Source organism: Tenrec ecaudatus, chromosome X (assembly GCF_050624435.1).
Source record: "Tenrec ecaudatus isolate mTenEca1 chromosome X, mTenEca1.hap1, whole genome shotgun sequence".
In the NCBI taxonomy this organism is placed as follows: Eukaryota; Metazoa; Chordata; class Mammalia; order Afrosoricida; family Tenrecidae; genus Tenrec; species Tenrec ecaudatus.
Window position 1 is genome coordinate 30,024,776 of NC_134548.1, and position 20,508 is coordinate 30,045,283.

The 20,508-nt window shown below is 43.7% G+C and overlaps 1 protein-coding gene across 1 annotated transcript; it reads right to left on the bottom strand.

Annotated features, from left to right (window-relative positions):
- Positions 1–10,017: 10,017 nt before the first annotated feature.
- Positions 10,018–11,028, bottom strand: LOC142433254 (melanoma-associated antigen B1-like). The gene has a single exon (XM_075538338.1). The coding sequence runs from the start codon at positions 11,026–11,028 to the stop codon at positions 10,018–10,020; it is 1,011 nt and encodes a 336-aa protein (XP_075394453.1).
- Positions 11,029–20,508: the final 9,480 nt, after the last annotated feature.

The following is a 20,508-nucleotide window of genomic DNA, read 5'->3' on the forward strand; positions in this document are numbered from 1 at the left end:
GTACATCTTCTTGTCTAGCTGAATTTGTCAGATGGAATCAGGATCATGATAGTGGGGGTGGCGGGAGGAAGCATTAAAGAGCTGTAGGAAAGTTGTATGTTTTATCCGAGCTATTCGGCACCCTGACTGGCTGGTCTCCTCCCTTAGACCCTTCTGTAAGGGGACGTTTAGTTGCCTATAGATGGGCTTTGGGTCTCCACTCCGCACCCCTCCTCATTCACGATGGTGATTTTTGTTCTTTGATTCCTGATACCAGACCCTATCGATACCTCATGATCACACAGGCTGGTGTGCTTCTTCCACGTGGGCTTTGCTTCTCAGTTGGATGGCTGCTTATTTACCTTCAAGCCTATAAGACCCCAGACCCTATATCTTTTAATACCTGGGTACCATCAGCATTCTTCACCACATTTGTTTATGTATCCACTTTGTCTTCAGCACTCATGTCAGGAAGGTGAGTCTCATGGAATTCCAGTTAAAAGAAGAACATGTTCTTGCATTGAGAGAGTACTTGAATATAGACCCAATGTCCATCTGCTACTTTAATACTAAACCTGTAAATATATGCACATAGATCTATTTCCCCATGTAATATATAAATATATTTACAAATGCACATTCCTGTATTTAGACCTCTATAAATTCTCTTGGCTTCCTAATATTTTTCCTCGATTTCCTTTTACTTTCCTCTTGTTCAACTATCATGTTCAGCCTTCATCTGGGTTTCAGTAATTCCTGTGGGTTACATTACATTGCCCTTCATCAAGCCACACCAGGCTTTTTACACCCTCCTCATCATCGATTTCAGATCACTTGTTGTTCCCTTGTAGGTTTGCTAGCATGAACTTCCTTTCTCCTGCCTCCCCATCTGCCATGTCACCCCAGAACCAATGTTCCTGTTGTTTTCTCCTCCAGCTTGACTTTTATGCCTATCTTATCTAGATAGACCTGCAGAGATAATAATATGCACAAAAATGAAGACAGCAAAACAAGCAACAAAAGAAAACAAAACAACAACAACAAAACCAATGACAAAAAATATTGAAAAGCTTGTAAATAATTCAGAGTCTGGTTATTGAACTTAGTAGTGTTTTCCCGTTGAGTGTGATGGGGTGCAACAACCTGGTCCCAATGTCTATCTATGGTATTCCCTGAGGACTTCATTGCTCTGTTCCCTTGTTGTTCTGTTGTATGCCCTTAGTGTTTTGCCTCGGTGTGGTGGGGTCAGATCAGGTGCAATTCCAGCAATGTGTCTACAGTGTTATACCCCATAGTGTTATGGGTGAGCCAGGGACATCTTGTCTCATAGTGGGGCTTACCGATGGTCCTCTCTGTCTTTTGGCTGCTCTGAGCAAGAATATCATCCTCAAGTCTTTCTGGGCCAGGATGTGTTCTACTCTCTCTTCCTATTCCTTTACTCACTCCTGTGTGCTCTGATCAGGCATGTCCCTCTCTCCCTGAGCTGTAGCTACAGTGCTGTCCTCTGAAGTGAATTCTTCTGAAGAGAGATGGGGATGTCCACATAATATTTTCAAGAAAACTCAAGAACATTGTGCCAAGAGATTTTTCTTCAGCACCGGATCATTCTTCATGTGTAGCCAGGGCAGTCCTATGTAAATTTCATTGTGAAACCCTACCCCACCAACAAGCCTGACCTGATCTTTTCCTTTCAGACATCCATTTGGTTCCCAAATGCACACACACTTAAAAGGCCCACAATTTGAGCCAGTGGAGGCGATCAAATCTTTGGTTTGACATGGTTGAAAACAGAGAGTTGCCAATTCTTCAGGGAAAGCCTAGAGGGAAGGAGACAATACTATTACATGTGCAGATCTCTAGACCTAGATGGTGGCTGTGCCAAGAAATAATCATTTCATGTTTTGGTTGTTTGGTGTTATCAAGGTTTCTACGTGTTTTTGTATTGTTTTTAAACAACACGTGTAACTTTTCATGTGTGTATAGGAAGGGAAATGCACATGAAAGTCTTTGTATATGTTGGATTGTCTTTTAAGCAAATGCTCATGCCAGTCTCTACAGGTTCCTATGACAGTGCCTCTATACACATTTTAATTATTTTTTAAAGTCTATGAAAAAAATTAAAACATGAAAGAACTTTCCATAGCCTCCTGGTATACAACAAACCACAAGGGGACACAGAGATGAAGGCTTCCAGGTCATAGCCAAAAACTGATTGACTGGTTTGCTGTGCTAAAAGTTTTAGGACAACAGCTTTAGGAGACAACAAAATTACTTAATTTCACAGAATTCACAAAAAATATGTTTTTACCCTTCCAAAGACCAAGTGAAACAACTCTTACTCTCTACTCTTAAGTAGTAAGAGCCAGTGAAGGCATTGAAAAGACACATTTCCATAAGATTTGTTGCAGGCACAAAGCACCTGTTCTCATTTGAGACACAAAGAGACACTTGATGCCCAGTGATCATTCTGATCCTTATTAAATGGTCCCTAATTGTACCAGACAATAAGGTCTAACAAAACCACAATGTCCAAGAATAAACTGAAAGGACATGTCCTGTACATACCAGCAGAACCCCTATGCTGCCTGTGAACTTGCATTGTAGTCATTCCTGCAGGTCACCTATCATCAAAATAAAAGCTTGGCTTATGTATAAACCAGCTGTCAGCAAGTCCCTCCTTAAACAACGAACTGAGAACAAATGATCAACATTTAGTCAAAAGCAAAGATGCGTAGGCAAGGAGGGAAATGGAATTTGTCTTAATGGAAATGGAACAAAGAGAACAGAAATATTAGGAATGCAAGCACATTGACAATATTGAACCTGAAAGCAAGTAAATTTTTTCTATGACAGTTGTTACAGGGAAATCCAATTTTCTGTATCAATGTCCAGCCACAACCACGTAAAATCATATTTAAAAGTACACACACCGATGGGTAGAGCCTATTTCCATGCAACTTTGGAAGTAAGGGAAGCAAAACACTAGCTAGGTCATTGAACTCACAGAAAAACTCCAAATTCTATGTGATCCTCAGAAACTCCTGGTGCTGTGGTTTTGGAGGTGGAATACAAAGTGAAAAGTCTGTGGTTCACCCTCACCAGCCACTCCACAGAAGAAAACTGAGGCTGTAAGCACCTATGGATATCAAATCTCAAGGACCTTGTATAGGAACACTTTTAGTTGAAATTAACACGCGAGGGCAGTGTGTCCTTTATACCTGCTTCAGTGTGTAGGACATTATTTCATTCTTTTTATCACATGAAATTCACTTTAAAGTAGTGAGAAGGAAATGGATATAATAGACACAATGTCTTCCTGTGTTTGAGAAGTACTAAACATGTCAATGCTGTAATTCAAAAACATGGTGTGGTTTCAGCTTTTACTTACCAAACACTTCTGCATATTACCAATTGCTTACCCCTCAAGCTCTTCATCTGTCAAATATATCTGAGAAGCCTGCATCCAGGGATAGTTGGCATGTGTGTAAACATGTAAGTCACCTGCACAGGGCTTGACATGTTTGGATCTTTGAAGGATGTCAGTGATGGTTTGATTACACACACTCTGGAAACTTTGAGATTTCTGTTCTATTCTAGGTTTTATAAGAGTACAAGCAGTGCTTTAGTATCAAAGAGAAAGAGAGAGAGAACCCTGATTAGGAAAAAGTGCTACAAATCTATTGTATTAGAGAGTATGCTACATTGAGAGTGTTGGAATGTTGGAAGGACTTAAGCTGTTTAAAGCAATACAAGGCTCCTAGAATTATTGACCAAGGATAACCTCCCCTCTTCAGCTGACATTCCAAGTCATCCCTAATTCCATTCATATCATCACTACCTAAAATCTTTTTTTTTAGTTCACTACCTAAAATCTTGCATTCATTTGGAGATTGCCAATGGACCTCAAATAAAACAAAAACAAGCTTTGTGCCGGAGAGCTGATGCCAACTCAGAGACCCAATATGACAGGGAAGGCCTGTCCCTGTGGGTCTACAGGAATATAAATATCTGAGAGAGTGGACAGGCCATCTTTGTTTATCCTGAAAGACATCTGGCGGTTTTCAATTGCTGGCCCTGCAGTCAGCGGCCCTACATGAACCCACTGCATCATCAGGTCTCCTGATTAAAGTCAAGATCACCCAATGGTAATGACCTTTGAATTCAGTGGATTCTGGCTTCCCTAGGCCCAATCCAAATATTGGAACTGTAGTTCCTTGGCATTTCACCTTAGGGAGTATCTACTTTTTCCCCCAGGCTCTACATATACTTTTGCATAACATACTCAATCAGAGCATGGCATCAAGTGCACTGGGAGAAAAACACAGACAACTTTGTTCCTGTCTGTGCTGGGGATTACTCCCTATATTAACCACAATACTAGAGTAACCCTAAGAATAATCTTTGAGTCCAGGGTCAAGGTCTTGATGTTGAGGGACATCATGTGCCTGCCAATACACACCTATTTGGTTACCCTCCTTACCTCACACCCACCCTTTCATTGCCCACCATTCCCTGCATCAAGGAGCATAATTGAATATGACCCGCCTTTCATGGCTCACAGTGTACTGCTCTGCTTCAAGGTGTGAATAGTAGACTTCTCCCATCTGGGGCCTCCCTGATCGCCACTCCATATTACTACTTGTCCTTTTGTTCATAGAGTCTTTCCCACCCATGTCCTTATGTGACAGATGCTTTTAGATGTTAAGCGTCAATGAATAGAGCTGGATCTTCTTTCTTAAGATCAGAGTATGTCAAACAGACAATGCTTAGTTAATAATTGAGATTGAAAGAGGCACCTAAAAATGATCTAAGATATTATCCTTTAATTTCATCTATTTTATTGAATCACTGCAATACCTCCCGATATATGTGTTTGTGTTTGCTTTTTTACAAATAGAAAGACAGATAGAAATGTATAAAGCAACATACCAAGTACTTTATTGTGAGGCTCACTCTCATTTCCAAGACATTCTCAATTCCAATGTGATGTTTTCATGTTCTGGAACCCTGATAACCTCAAATAAAGATTCAAAAGTTTTCTAGGTGTGTTAGGAAAAGCCTAAGACCTTTATCGGTATACCTTATGTAAAGAGTGGTAAATTTTGAATGTAGCTCATTCATAAGTAAAGATCCTAAGCTAAATGAACATGTGACTGAAAAAATATTCAAAAACCATCTAATGATAAAATACCAACCAAAACAAAAAGAACATATTCAGTGTAATCTAAGATCATGGTTTGAGCTCAGCCCTTCCACTACTTGAATTCAAAATTCTATTTTCAACCACAGAGTGACTACTCTGTGTCAGACTTGACTAGGGTTGGAGGGGCTGCCTGATGTGGGATGTAGCTCATTTATAACTTGATATCTAAGCTAAATGAACATTCAACTGAACCAATTATTTGATACTATCAAATGACAACATACAAACTGAATGACAAAGAACATATTTGGTGTCATCTATAAAAAGCCCCTCCACTGCTTGATTTTTAAATTGCCCTTAGAATCATACAGTGAATAATGGGCCTGAGACGTGACTAGGGGTTGGAGGAGCTGCCTGGTGTGGCCTTGGAACATGCCCTGGATTTCATAACACGACTAGCTCTGGCTGCAACATGGCCTCTGGCCCTCATTTCCTCCTCTCTCACACTCTCCTCATATTGAAGCGGGAAGTCAGCTGGAATTTTACCAGTGAGTTTGCCGAAAACCTCCAAGACGTGCATTTTACTGGTTACAGCATGGGCCCTGGTGTCCCGCATGAATTCATAGCGTGGAGGATCGCTATTGGGCACCTGCATGTACTCCAGTTACTTTTCCTGAACCAAATCTTTGGTAAGGAATGTCCTGGGTTCCCCAAAGATGGCATGATGCTGCCTACCATACACTAAATTTACTCATGTATTCCCAAATATCTGCCTCACTGACCTGGTTGCAATTTACGTAGGTGAAGACCAGGAGAGCCATCAGGAGACCGTACCTGGGGAACTCCCTGTCACTGTCACCATCCAGACTTCCTTCATCCTCAGTGAGGTAGAGTTTCCACAAGAGGACAGAGGATTGGTAGAGGGTCCATTTCCTTCATGCCCAGACAAAATAGCAGGTCCATCATTTCACTGGTTACCTTCATGATCTCAGGGAAGGACTCCTGTACTTTCTACTGAGAACCTTCATCATTTCCACCTTCATGATGGGCACTTTCTTGTTATACTTCTTCAGCAGGAACTGTAACAGCATAGACACCTTCATTGACCTGAGGGATTTTTGAGTCCTGTCAGTGAGGGTGGTGCCCCAGAAGAACTTGGCCTTCCCTCCACCTGGCCCTTGGCAGCATTTTTGCAGGGATCAGCTGCAGCAGCAGTGGTGGAGGACTGGGCTCCCAGGGGCCCCTGGGCAACTGGAGCACCAGGAGAGCTCTGGTGATATTCCCCAAGAGCAGGAGAGAAGGAGAGGGCAGAACCTTCCTTCTCTGCATTGGCGTGTGCGTGGGCGATCACCTTGGAGCTGGTGATATTTCTCATGGGAAGGAGGGCACTAGGAAAGAATGTGTGTGGGCAGGTGGCAAGACTCACAGAGGGGGTTGGCTGAGAGACCTTCATCCTCTGGCAGGCAAGCAACAGCCTCCTGATCAGGTCGGCCCCGTGCCTGAGAAGCCTGTGGGGAGGATGAGTGAAAATTAGGCAGAATGTGTCATGTCTGCCTAGTGACTTCTGGGGGAATGGCAGGAGCAAGTAACGAAAAGTAGGTTTCCTCTCTCCTCTCCCCTGAGACTGCCTGGATACAGGGCTGATGTTGTATTCCCCAGACTGAGGTTCTCAACTAACTAGAGCAGTGTCAGGGGTCCACACTTCAGTCTGTGAACTTCAGAATAGAGAACAGAGTGGTTTGTGTTTGGCTACACACTGTGCAGAGCCGCCTGGCTCAAGAGCCCTCTCTAACCTCCGGGAAACCCTGGTTCACCTCTCTACTCAGGATTGGAGCTGCTCTTTAGACCAGATCTGAAGACGCAGATCCCGTGATTTCTCAGGTGGTGGTAGTCCTGTGGACTAGGAACCTGGGGATGGGGCAGGGACTTAGTAAAGCCTAGATGAAGTTTGGATTACATAAATGGTCTCTGCAGGTCCGATTTGGGCCCCTTACCTGGACTACTGAGCACACCTGCGACTCCTACTTTGAGACTCAACTCGCCTCCAACATGAAGCTGCCGCCTTTCCAAATCTTCAGCAGTAGCATTGCTTTTGGACAGCAACACTTCCAGATAATGAACTTGGTGGTCCACCAAAGAACACGCTTTAGGGGCACTGCGGAGGGCCCCTATAAGGGGCGGGACTCTTGGGACTCCACTCATTTGGACCCAGTTATCCCTGAATGCTCCCTGAGGGTCCCCACCTTAATCTCTGTATGATCCTGGGGATCATGTATGTGCAGCCTGGAATCAGACACAGAAGGACCCTCCTTTCATGGAGACCCTAGAGTGGGGTTCAGGCCAGCACACCCAGAGAACTCACGGGAGCATCTGCTGTTTACATGGCGAGCAGAGCCTCCCTAGGGTTAGACCCTCTGACCCCACGCAAACACACATCTTTTGCACTTGGAGCCTGGACTCACACTACTTAGGGACCAGACAAGCCCCTCTATGGAACTGCAGAGCTCTGTTTGGAGGAAGCTCTTCCTTCTCTGAAATAAATGAAGGGTACTTCAGCTGAGAGCTCTGCCTGCTTCCTGCTTGCGCTTTAATCAGAATCCTTTCATTTGAGGGTTATGAGGCTATAGAAAGTGTAATGGAATCCTTGTATGTGTACTAGGTATCCTTTGTGGTGGGATCAGCAAGGTTGGTTGTTCGAAACCACCAACTGCTCTGAGAAACTTAGATGTGGCTTTCAAATCTCGTCAGCAATTGCAGTCTCTGAATCTCACATGGGGAACTTCTAATCTGTCCATAGTTTCACAATGAGTCTTTAGTGACATAATAGCAGTGATGCTTTTGTTCCTTGTTTTCTTTTATTTTGTTCTGGTTCAGTTGTTGGGGGGGGTGGTGCCCTGAAATGACAGTCCTCACACGGAATTCTATGATGTCTATCACCATGTATGAACTAGGACTGCTCCCTTCATCCCCACTCCACCACTGACTGCTCCTCCCTGTTAGACTAAAGTCCTTGCCTCTAAAGAGCCCTACATAAGGAAATAAAGGCAAACCTCAGGCTGACAGGAACCCTGGTGGACTGTGAGTAAGCAATGGCATAGTAACATCAAGGCTGTGGTTCAAACCCACCAGCAACTCTTTTGGTCCAAGAGGCTGTCTGATCTGATAATGTGTAACAGTGTCACAATCCTAGAAAGGCTATTTATAAGTCCCAAATGCCTGGATGAAGGATCATTCAGACAACAAACACCACTGTGACCTCCCAGGACTGTGAAAATACTCAGGGGAGATCCTGATCTTGTGTTGTGCTTAGGCCCTAGCTATCCTCCCTCTGAGGTAAACTCTGCATTCCCCAATCCGAGGAGCAAAGGAGGTGACGGAGGCTGACAGCTCTCTGCTCTGCCTCCAAATTCAGGTGGTGGAGGGATGGGGAGGACTTCATGAGGTCTTCACTGGGTGAGGGTGGTTCCTTCATTTCTCATTCAGAGTCCTGACATTGACAAATGACCACTCTTTGGAATGTGTGCTGCACTACCTGACTAGACTCCTCAGGGACCAAAGCACACATATTAGTGGGCACCTTGTCTGGAATTAGGGTGGTTTCCATTTGCTCCCAGGTCTTTGGGGACCACAAAGGAACTACAGCGGTGTTGACATTCCCTAGGACACAAATGATCTATCTGCTTTCTTAACTCATCCTCATTTGAAGTTATCACCTTGATAACTACCTATTTGTGCAAATACTAGACATGTTATACTATTTTTAAAATCAATCTAGGCTACGCCCTCACAGTGAATGTCCTCTGGTGAGTTGAAAGTTCCATACATATGCTCAGTAAATGCCCATGGTGGATGGTTGTTATCAGCATGTGAGACTCCTATATCTGGTTACTCGGAGTTCCCCACTTGGCAAGTCACTCATTTCACTAAATGGTCTGTAGGATGGAGGAGACTGTGCTCAGTGTGACAACCCTCCCTGGAGCTTTCAAGGTCTGAGAGTCAGTTAAGGTGGTCTTTGTTTGATTTCTATGCTCTAGTACGTTGACCCTCCCAGTCCTCATGGGTAGCCTTAACTGGCTTAAACTGCCTTAAATGAAAGGCTTCCTGAGAAATGTCACATTCCTCTAACTCTTGAGTATTTTCCCCATACAGGGGGAAGAACAACAGAAACCAGAGCGGAGGGAAGGCACCAATAGGTGTGATATTTGAAAATAACAATCTAAAATTTATTAGGGCCACGGGGATTGGGGGTGGGGAGGGAAGGAAAAAAATATGTGCTGATATCAAGGGCTCAATGGAAAGTAAATGTCAAGAAAAGAATAATGGAATATATGTACGAATATGTCGGATATGATTGATGTATGGCATGTAACAAGAATTGTTAAGAGCCCCAAAAATGATTTTTTAAATTCATCAATATTGTTGAATAACCTCTGGATCTCCAGATATGTATGTGTGTTTGAAATTTTAGAAACAGAAAGGTAGGCAGAAATGAATAAAGCAACATAACATTACTTTTATTGTGGGGTTCACTCTCATTTTCACGGGAATCTCAATTCCAAAGTGATGTTTTCTTGTTCTGGAACCCACACCACCACAAATAAAGATTCAAAGTTTTTCAAGATGCATTAGGAAAAGCCCAACACTCTTACTCTTTTATGTTATGTAAAGAATAAGAAATGTAGGATGTAGCTCATTTAAAAAACTGTGATCTGATGCTAAATGAATATGAGACTAAACAGAATATATTCTAATACTATCAAATGATAAAGGACAAACTGAAACAGGAAGACCATATTTAGTATCATCTACTATAATGCCTTGAGCCCAGCCCTTGCACTACTTGAGTTCTAAATTCTCTTTTGAAACACAAAGTGAATAATCTGCCTGTGACTTTACTATGGGTTGGACGAGCTGCCTGATGTGGCACCGGAACAGGCCCTGGACTTCATAGCACGACTGGCTCTGGCTGCAACTCGGGCTCTGGCTTGCATTTCCTCCTCTCTCGAGGCCTCCTCGTATTGAAGGGGGAAGTCAGCAGGGACTGCACCAGTGATCTTGGCATAAAACTCCAGGACTTGCATTTTGCTGGTTTCAGCATGGGCCCTGGGGCTCCACAGGAATTCAAACCGTGGAGGATCACTATTGGGCATCTTCACATACTCCAGGTACTTTTCCTGAACCATATCTTTGGTAAGGAATTTCCTGGGCTCCCCAAAGAAGACGTGCTTCTCCCCATCATACAACCCCAACATACTCAGGTATTCCCACATATCTTCCTCAGTGACCCGTTTGCCATTTATGTAGATCAAGGCCAGGAGACCCAGCAGGAGCCCATTCCTGGGAAACTCACTGTCACCATCACCCCCGAGATTTCTTATGTCTTCGGTGAGGTAGAGTTTCCTCAGGAGGATATAGGATTGGGTGATGGTGTCCATTTCCTTCAGGTCAAGTCCAAATACCAGCTCCAGTAGTTCAGTGGTTATATTTATGATCTCAGGGAAGGACTCCCTGTAATTTCTACCAAGAACCTTCACCATTTCTGACTTCATAACGGGCTCTCTTATTTTAAACTTCTCCAGCAGGTACTGTAAGAGCATACCCACCTTATTGGCTATGAGGTCACTTTTAGTGGTGTCAGTGAGGGGTGGTGACCCAGAAGAACTTGTCCTTCCCTCTTCTTGGCCCTCGGCAGCTCTTGTGAAGGTATCACTTGCGGCAGCTGTGGTGGTGGACTGGGCTCCAACAAGCCCCTGAGAAACCGGAACACCAGGAACGCTCTCGGGGGACTCCCCAACAGAAGGTGAGGAGGAGAGGGGAAACTCTTCCTCCTGTGCACCGCGCATGTCACTTCGGAGCTGGCAACGTTTCTGACGGGCACGTAGCTTACTCTTATGACCACGATGCATGATGTCTGTAGTCAAGGGCACCAGGAAGGATTGTGTGAGAGCACGTGGCAAGACCCAGGGAAGAGGGGGGCTGAGAGAGCTTCAACCTCTGGTTGAAGCACAAGCCTCGTGATCTGGTCGGCCCAGTGCCTGAGAAGCCTGTGAGGGAGGATGGGAGAAAATTAAGTTGAATGTGTCAGGTCTGCCTGGTGATCCCTGGGGGGCTGGCAAGGAGACATAGGTGTCTTCCCTCCTTTCCCCTGAGACCGCAGATCCAGGGCCGATGCTTCATGCCAAAGACTAAATAAAGTCCGAAACTAACTAGAGCAGAGTCAGAGTTCGCACATGTGCCAGGTGACAGCAGGTCTGCCGGAGGGCTTCAGACTAGAGAGTAAGGCAGCTTTTGTTTGGCTACACTCTGTGCGGAGCCACCTGGCTCAGGAGCCCAATGTTTCCTCTCAAACCCCCAGGAAACCCTGGTGCGCCTTCCTCCTCCGGATTGGGGCCATTCCTTTGGACCAGGTCTGAAGACCCAGCTCCGGAGACATGCCAGGTGGCAGTAGCCCAGGAACTAGGAACTTGGGGATGGTGCAGGGACTTATTAAGGCCTAGAGGAGGTCTGGATTACACAGATGGTCCCGCAGGGTCAGCTTTGGGCCCCTTACCTGGACTCCTCAGCACAACTGGGACTCCCGCGTGGAACTTCGATATGTCTCCAAGCCGGAACTGGCTAATTTCCGGTTCTTGGGCGGTAGCGTTGCTTTTGAAGTGCATCACTTCTGGCTAATTAACGTGGGGTCCTCCAAGAGCCACGCTTTAGGGGAAATTCCAAGGGCCAACATCAGGGTCGAGTCTTTTGGGACCCTGTTCATTTGGACCCAGTTCTCCAAGGATGCTCCATGAGGGTCCCCACCCTAATCTCTATCAGAGCCTGGGCTTCCTGTGTGCACCCCAGAATCCAACTCAACTGTACCCTCCCTTCCTGGAGAACCTAGACCGGGATTCAGGCCTCAGCAGCCAGGAGCTCCATGGGAGTGCCTGCTTTTTACATTCTGAGCAGAGCGTCCCTGGGGGCTAGACCCTCTGACCCCACACCAACACACACCCTTTTCACTCGGAGCCTGGACTCAAGTCACTTAGGGAGCAGACAAGCCCCTCCTTGGAACTGGGGAGCGCCCTTGGAGGAAGCTCTTCTTTCTCTGAAATAAATGAAGGGGACTTCAGCTGAGAGCTCTGCCAGGTTCCTGCTTGCCCTTAAAAACTCAGAATCATTTCATTGGGTGGCTCTAAGGCTAGAGAAGGGGTAACTGGAGCCCTATTTTCATAAGTTATCCATTGTGCTGGGATCCGCAATGTCGGTAGTTTGAAACCATCTCATGACTCCAAGGAACATAGATGTGGCTTTCAAATCTGGTCAATAATTGTAGTCTGTGAAACTCACAGTGGCACTTCTAATAGGACATATGTCATCACTATGAGTCCTACGTAACCCAAGGGTAGTGATATTTTATGTTTTCACTTATCTTTTATTTTGTTCAGGTTCCATTGATGAGGCTACCCTCAAATGTCAGTCCTCACTTTGACTCCAGAGAAGTCTATCCCCAGGGAAGAAACAGGACTGCTCCCTCCATCCCCACCCCTCCCCCATTCCATCTCCCTGTTAGACCAAAGACGTTGCCACTCAGGAACCCTACAAAAGGAAATAAAGGCAAACCTCAGGCTGACAGGAACCCTGGTGGACTATGGATTAGGCAATGGCATAGTAGCTTCAAGGCTGTGGTTCAAATCCACCAGAAACTCTTTTGATCAAAGTGGCTCTCTGATGTGATGAAGATTTACATTATCACAAAACCTATAAAGGGTTGTTAAGGGTCGCTAATGACTGGATGAAGGGATAGACAGCCAACGTTGCTGGGAACGCCCAGGACTGTGAACAGGGCTGGTGCTCTGTGAGGAGCCATTTGTCTTGCTTATCCCTAAGAATAATACTGAGGGAGGATCTTCATGTTGTCTTCTGTTTAGGGCCTAGTTAAGATGCCTCGGTGGCAACTCTGCGTCCTGGAATCTGAGGAGCCAAGGAGGGGCCAGCTTAGCCTGACAGCTCTGACCTCTGGCTCCCAATTCCAGCAGGGTGGCAGTGTTGGAGCGATGGGGAAATTGATGAGGTGTTCACTGTTTGAGAGTGGATGATGGTATCATTTCTCTTTCAGGGTTCTGACTTTGACACCTGACTGCTCTGGGGAATGTTTTCTGTTCTTTCTCAGTAGAGTCCTCAGGAAGTATGCTCTGGAATTAGTGTGCCCTACATTTCTTCACAGTTCTTCAGGGCCTCAAAGGAATGACAGTAGTAGTGAGCGTCTCTGGAACACAAACTATCTATCTGCCTTCTTTATGCCTCATTTAGGGTTATCACCTTGACATCTGCTGATTTATGCAAATGGAGACAGGTTATATTGTTTTATTAAGCTGGGTTATGCCTTGACAGTATACTTCCTCTGGTGAGATGAAAGTTGGTTACAGATGCTCACTCTATGCCAAGGTGGATGGTTGCTCTCAGCATCTGAGAATCCTAAACCAGCTTACCAGAGATTCCCCTCTTAGACAAGTACTTCTCGTCACTAAGTGATCTGTTGGATAAAGGAGAGGGCACTAGATTGAAAACCCTGCCAGGGATTTGTAGGTCTAAAAGGCAGTGCAAGTGGTCTTTTTGTGTAAATCCTATGTTCTAGTATGCTGACCTTCCCAGTCCCCGTGGAGAACCTTAGACTGGCTCTGATCTCTTAGGTAAATGGCTTCCTGAGAAACGTGATATTCCTCCAATTTATTAGAAATTTATCTACTGGCTTCGTTGCAGAAAATGGGTCTTTGTGTCACATGTGATGGGACATGAACTGGATGGTTGGCATGTGCAAAAGCACACAGTGGCTACAACAATGGGCTCAAACTTAACAACTCTTTTGGGGATGATTAATAACTAGCATTGATTTCTTTTATTGTGTGTGAGGTCCTGATGAGTCAGAATTAATTCCATGGCACCTATCAACAACAACAATAATGTATAGAACTGAGCAGTCTCAGCCTGATAGTCCTCACTGGCTTTGTTGTGGTTCTTGTTCGTAGGTGCCGTTGAGTGGGTTTTATTTCTCAGCATCCCTATGCTCAACAGAAGGAAGCAGTGAGCATTCCTGAGTTGTATGCTGCAGCTACTGTGTCAAACCATTTCCTGGTGGGCCTTCCTCCTCATTACCAAATACATTGTCCCTCTCCAGGTACTGGTCTCTCCTGGCAACATTTCCAAAGTACATAAAGCAAAGTGTTACCAGCCCTGCCTCCAAGAAGCACTCTCTTCAATACTTCTTCCAAATCAGACTTGTTTGTCATTTTGGCACTATATGGAAAATTCAACACTCTTCTCAAACATCACAACTCAAATACCTCACTGTTTCTATTTCTTCTATATTCAAAGTCCAACATTCACCTGCATATGAGACAATGGAAAGTCACACGCGTGGGGCCAAGGGCACCATAGTGTCTCTGTTAGTTAAACATTGTGTTCTCAATTTGAGACTTATGAGTGAATTGGGTGGAGTTCAGCCTGTCAATCAGGTCAAAGATGATGACTTCATTTGGAGGTGCTAAGTAGATAGATAGCTGTCTGGAGTCAGGCCACCACTCACTCCCTGGGACATGTGGAGCTACACTAGAGCCCTTGAACCAAAGGAGCAACATGGAGACCCCTGCCAGCGCTGTGATGCTTCCACTGCCATTGGCTACACAAGATTTTCCACCCACTAGCCTTTGGACTTCCTGCATTCGGTGTCATTGCATATATTGTGTGAGTCTGAAGATGAATTTATAGACTCATGTGTTCATACTGGACTTATCGATTTATATTGGACTGGGTTGCGATGCTTTCGTAATGTACCGTAGTTCTTTGATATAAAACTTGCTCTTACACATATATGCGTGTTTATGAATTATTGCTCTAGTAAACTCAGATTCATTGGGTTAGTCTGGGTGCATTCAGAGAAACAAATCCACAGCAACTCACATGTATAAGAGAGAGTTTTATATGAAGTGTAAGTGCACATCAGGAAAACATCCGATTCTAGTGCTGACCAAGGCGACAACTCCAACATTAGCCCAAATGTCTGACACCAACCCACAAAGTCCTCCTCCATCTCACAAAACAGAAATAATGATGCTGACTGCAGGACGAAAGCCGAAACAGTAAACGTGTAGGCATCTCGGTGCTGACAGGGGTTTCCACATGACTGCACCAACACCCAGAGCTGCATCGGGGTAGGTCCATGTGGCTTCTCCTTGCGAATGTATTGCAGGAAGTGAGCCTTGCCAGTTGAAGCAGGGAACTGACTAAGGCTGCTGCACCCTGGTGCAACCATCAGAAAGCAAGAAACCCGAGAACTCGAAAGGCAAGGCTCATGGAGCCATTTATCTCGCCACCCTTCAATTAACCGCACATGTGTGTATCGGGCAGGTTAGCACAATAAACTTTAACTACCTCACTAATTACAGTCTCAAAGTCACATCTTTGCTTTTCAATGCTATTAAGATTTCTTGTGAAACAGATTTACCTAATGCAACTCGAGATCTTGCTATCTCTTGACTGTTGCTTACTTGAGCATTGATAGGCAGCTCAAGTAAGATTAAATCTTTGACAACTTCAACATTTCTCCATCTATTCTGTTATTACATATTGACCAAGTGGTGAGGATTCTGCCTTTCTTGACTTTGAGTTGGAATCTACACTGAAGGCTCCAACCCCTGATGTTCATAAGCAAGTACTTCAATTCCTCCTCACTCTGAGCAAGCAAGTTTGTCGCACCTGTATATCACAGGTTCATAATAAGCTTTCCAACAATCTTAAGGCACATTCCTCTTCATTAGAGTCCCAGGGTCTCTGATGATTTTCTCAACATACATATTGAATAAGTATGGTGAAAAGAAGCCACCTTGACACACCCCTTTCCAGACCTTTATGCATGCACAATTCCCCTGTTCTCTTCACATAATGCCTCTTGATCTCCATACATTTTCACAAAAGTGCAACCACATTCCCCAAGACACAGCCGGATGCCATTGAAAGGAGATTTTCTCAGGAGCATACTTTTTCCCATATGGTAGTAGGTTCAGTAGGAATTATTAATTGCTTGTGATTGAAACTGAGTTCTCCGGTAGACTTGCTGAGCTCTGGTTCTTTAGCCTTGAGCCAACAGATAGCCATAGTGCCTGCGGACACCAGGATTGATCTGTGTTCTACCATCTGATCTTCCGGCCTTGGATTCATAACACTTTCTAATCCATAAGTATGATAGCCTGACCTTGGATCTTCCAGCTCTTCAACTAGATATCAGCCTGTTATGCTCCTTCAAATCTCAGATTCATTATCCCAAAGCTATGGAAGCTGGTAGAAGCCTTGAGCTTAACATCTCACCAACAAAACTTGAACTGGGCATATCTGCTTCCATAATTCTGTCAGTCACTTTGCTATGGACAATCTATCTCTCTTGATTTCTGTGTCTCCTTCTCTCTCTTTCTCTTTTTGTCTCTTTCAAAGGTGGGATGTGCAGAAGGTCAATTTTACGCCCATATCCATTATAGGATCTTCCTCTCAGTGGTAAGATACACAGTATTTCTGTCCAAAACTGTGCTTAGCCACCACCATAATGCCTTTCTTTGAATGTCCTCTAACTGAGCCCTCCTTCAGGGCATTTATACCTGACTCCTCTCAAATTCACCAAACTCTAAAGCCAATGTGCTGTCCTACAGTTGAATGTGACTCATGGCAAACCCTCTGATCTGAGAAGAGGCTCCCCTTTGAGTTTTAGAAGCTCTAAATCTCTGTGGAAACAGAAAGCCTCATCTTTCTCCCTGGAAGCAAGTGGTGGAGTTGAACTCCTGATTTTGTCTTTGGCAGGCAAATGCCTAGCTCACTGTACCACCAAACAGGTATTCTCATCTGGATGAACATTCTTATTTGTCTTTTTACTTATTCTTTCTTTTTTTGAAAAAGAACTTATTTATTTATTTCCATAACATCACGAGAGAACTAGGATTGAACCTTCCAATGTTACTTTTTAATATTCATTTTTCTAGTCGTGGAAAATATATACATATCTGTTATTTTGTTGTCATTTATTCATTGTCATAAAGCAGGCTCATGGACGACCTATGTATGACAGAGTGAAAATTTGCATCATCCTATCCCATAAGCATTATCCTTGATATGCATGAGCCCATTGTTTGGTGATTGAGTCAATCCGTCACCTTCTCATTTTGAGTCATGCAGTATCTGCAAATAAAAATTGAAGAAGCCTTACTCCATCCTGTACTTAAAGTCAACTCTACTTTGAGAAGGCAACTCTTTCCCAATCATATATTTTTCTGATCATACATAATTAATTTTTAAATTTATTATTAATTGAGACTTAATACATATATCATTCCATAGTTCAAGGATGTCAAGCAGTATTGTATAACTGCTACCACAATCAGTTTCCAAACATTCTTTACCTTGCTGGACATTATCTCCCTTTTTTTTAAAACATTTTATTAGGGGCGCATACATCTCTTATCACAATCCATACATATACATACATCAATTGCATAAAGCACATCTCTACTTTACTTATTCTTTCATTCACAAGCACATTATCATCCTTCTTATCTATAGGATCACAGCGTCTATCTAAATTGTATGGACAATGGCTGAGATTTTATTGTCTTTGTATCACCAGGATTATTAGGGTCATTTTAGAAGCTTATGCTCAATTCATATGTGGGCAGTAGAAGAGCAGGTTGGTGAGCAGATAAATAATAATTCAATATATTTACTTTAATTATCCACTTTGTAATAAGGTGTGTTATTCCAGGTAGACTGGAGAAACAAATCCAGGGAGACACTCATCTGTGGGTAAGATAGAGCTTTACATAAAGAGTGATTGTACATTGAGGAAACATCCCATCCCTGTCCAGATCTAGTCCAGAAGTCCAATATTAACCCAATATCTGATACCAATCTATGAAGTCCTCTTCAGATTCACACAACATATGCATGGGAAGTATTGTGGATCCCGTGGTGCTGTAAGCATCTCAGTGCTGTCAGAGGTCCCCAAGTAGCTCCTTCAGCTTAGGTCACTAGGGAAGTTCCATGTGTCTTTCAGCTGCAATGTTTCCCAGGGAATGAGCCTGCGTCCTGCCTCCATCAAGCTATTTATCTCTTTAGCACCTCCAAATGAGGTCATCAAGCTGTGATCTGGTTGACAGGCTAAACTCCACCACTTCACTCACAAGTCTCAAATTGTCATCAGATTTTGTAACTACCACACTAAGTATATACATGCATATAAGATGCATTGTTCACCATAGCAAAGTCCAAAAGAATGAAATAAAACCCAAAATTTGTCAAATTATGCCTTTGTCTACTATTTTGTGATGTTATGCACTGCATTGCTGTTGTTAGGTGTCACTGAGTCCTTTCCCCTTCTATCTGTGTGCAACGGAATGAAACACTGCCCAGATATGTGTACCAACCTTACAACTCATGTGAACCCTTGGTACTACCCATTGTATTAATCCATCCCACTGTGGGGCTTCCTCTTTTATGTTGACCCTAATGCTACCAAGCATGATTCCCTCTCTAGAGACTGGACTCTAGATTTCAACAAGGAATCTAAGCCGATTCAAGTTCATGGTTACCTTATAAATGAGTTCCCACGGCTGCAAATCTTTAAGAGAGCAGACAGCCCAATTGTTCTCCCTGGAAGTAGCTGATGTTTTTGACCTGCTAAAACAAGTGGTGGGCAGGCAAATGCTTATCCGAAAGGACCACCTGGCATCTGAGATAATTGAAAACTCCATGGTTAGATTATTCAAGCCAAGACACCTTAGTCTTCAGATTGACATCTTTGTTCCTTTACACATTTTTTCATTCTTTTATTTTATTTTATTTTATTTTTAACTATTTATTGGGGCTCATACAATTCTTATCACAGTTCATACATATACATACATCAATTGTATAAAGCACATCTGTACAGTCTTTGCCCTAATCATTTTTTTCTCCTCTTTTCTTTTTTTTACATTTTATTAGGGACTCATACAACTCTTATCACCATCCATACATATACATACATCAATTGTGTAAAGCACATCCATACATTACCTGCCCCAATCATTCTCAAAGCATTTGCTCTCCACTTAAGCCCCTTGCATCAGGTCCTCTTTTTTTGTCCCCTCTCTCCCCTTTTCCCCCTCCCTCATGTGCCCTTGGTAATTTATACATCGTTATTTTGTCATATCTTGCCCTATCCGGAGTCTCCCTTCCCCCCTTCTCTGCTGTCCCTCTCCCAGGGAAGAGGTCAAATGTGGATCCTTGTAATCAGTTCCCCCTTTCCAACCCACTCACCTTCCCCTCTCCCAGCATCGTCCCTCACACCGTTGGTCCTGAAGGTATCATCCACCCTGGATTCCCTGTACCTCCAGCCCTCATATGTACCAGTGTACAGCCTCTGTCCTATCCAGGCCTGCAAGGTAGAATTCGGATCATGGTAGTTGGGGGGAGGAAGCATCCAGGATCTGGGGGAAAGCTGTGTTCTTCATCGATACTACCTCACACCCTAATTAACCTATCTCCTCTCCTAAACCCCTTTCCTTTACACTTTTAAAGGGGTCTTTATAACAGAGTTGCCCAGTATAACAAATCATTTGAATACTCTAGAAAATGTCCATATTCCAATGTCACAGAATATAGTTTTTGTCACACACACACACGGAAAGATTCCAGCATGTTCTCTTTGTTTTACAGAACATATGACTTCAATGTTAATACCACACCTACCAAAGAACTCCATTGCATGGAGTCCATCCTGACTCATGTCTACCCTTTGTAGGGTTCCCAAGCTGTAAATCTGTATGGGAGCACTCAGCCTTAACGTACAACTGTAAGCAGTTGCTTGGTTTGGAAGATGGACTGTGCATTAGCAGCGTCAGGCTTATACAACACCACAAGGGTTCCTTTGAAATAAACACAATACACAGCTTATATGTGTGCTTTATATCACTGAGAAATTTTAATTCTAACGTTGAATCACCCTACTTCTAAAAGGAGCAATACCAATATATAATTGATCAAGGATTCACGAGGGCGGGAAGGTGGGAGCAGGATGGCAAAAAAAGAGGAATTATGGTGTGTTATAAGATTTGTATGTGCCCACCATAAAATGATTAATAAAAAGAAATAAATTAAGGGAAAGTACCCTTATTCAAACATCAAAAACTGCTAAGAGAGAAGTATCTAAAGTGTTCTGATGTATCACAGGTGTACACAGAGACATATATGTGTTTCCTCCTGCTCGACCAAACTCAAGCCCACTTCTTAGAACGTCAACAAGAACAACAAGAAGAAGCCAATAGCCATTGCCGTAGAGCCAGTGCTGACATGGAGGGACCCTACAAGACAGACCTGAATGAAACCATTAA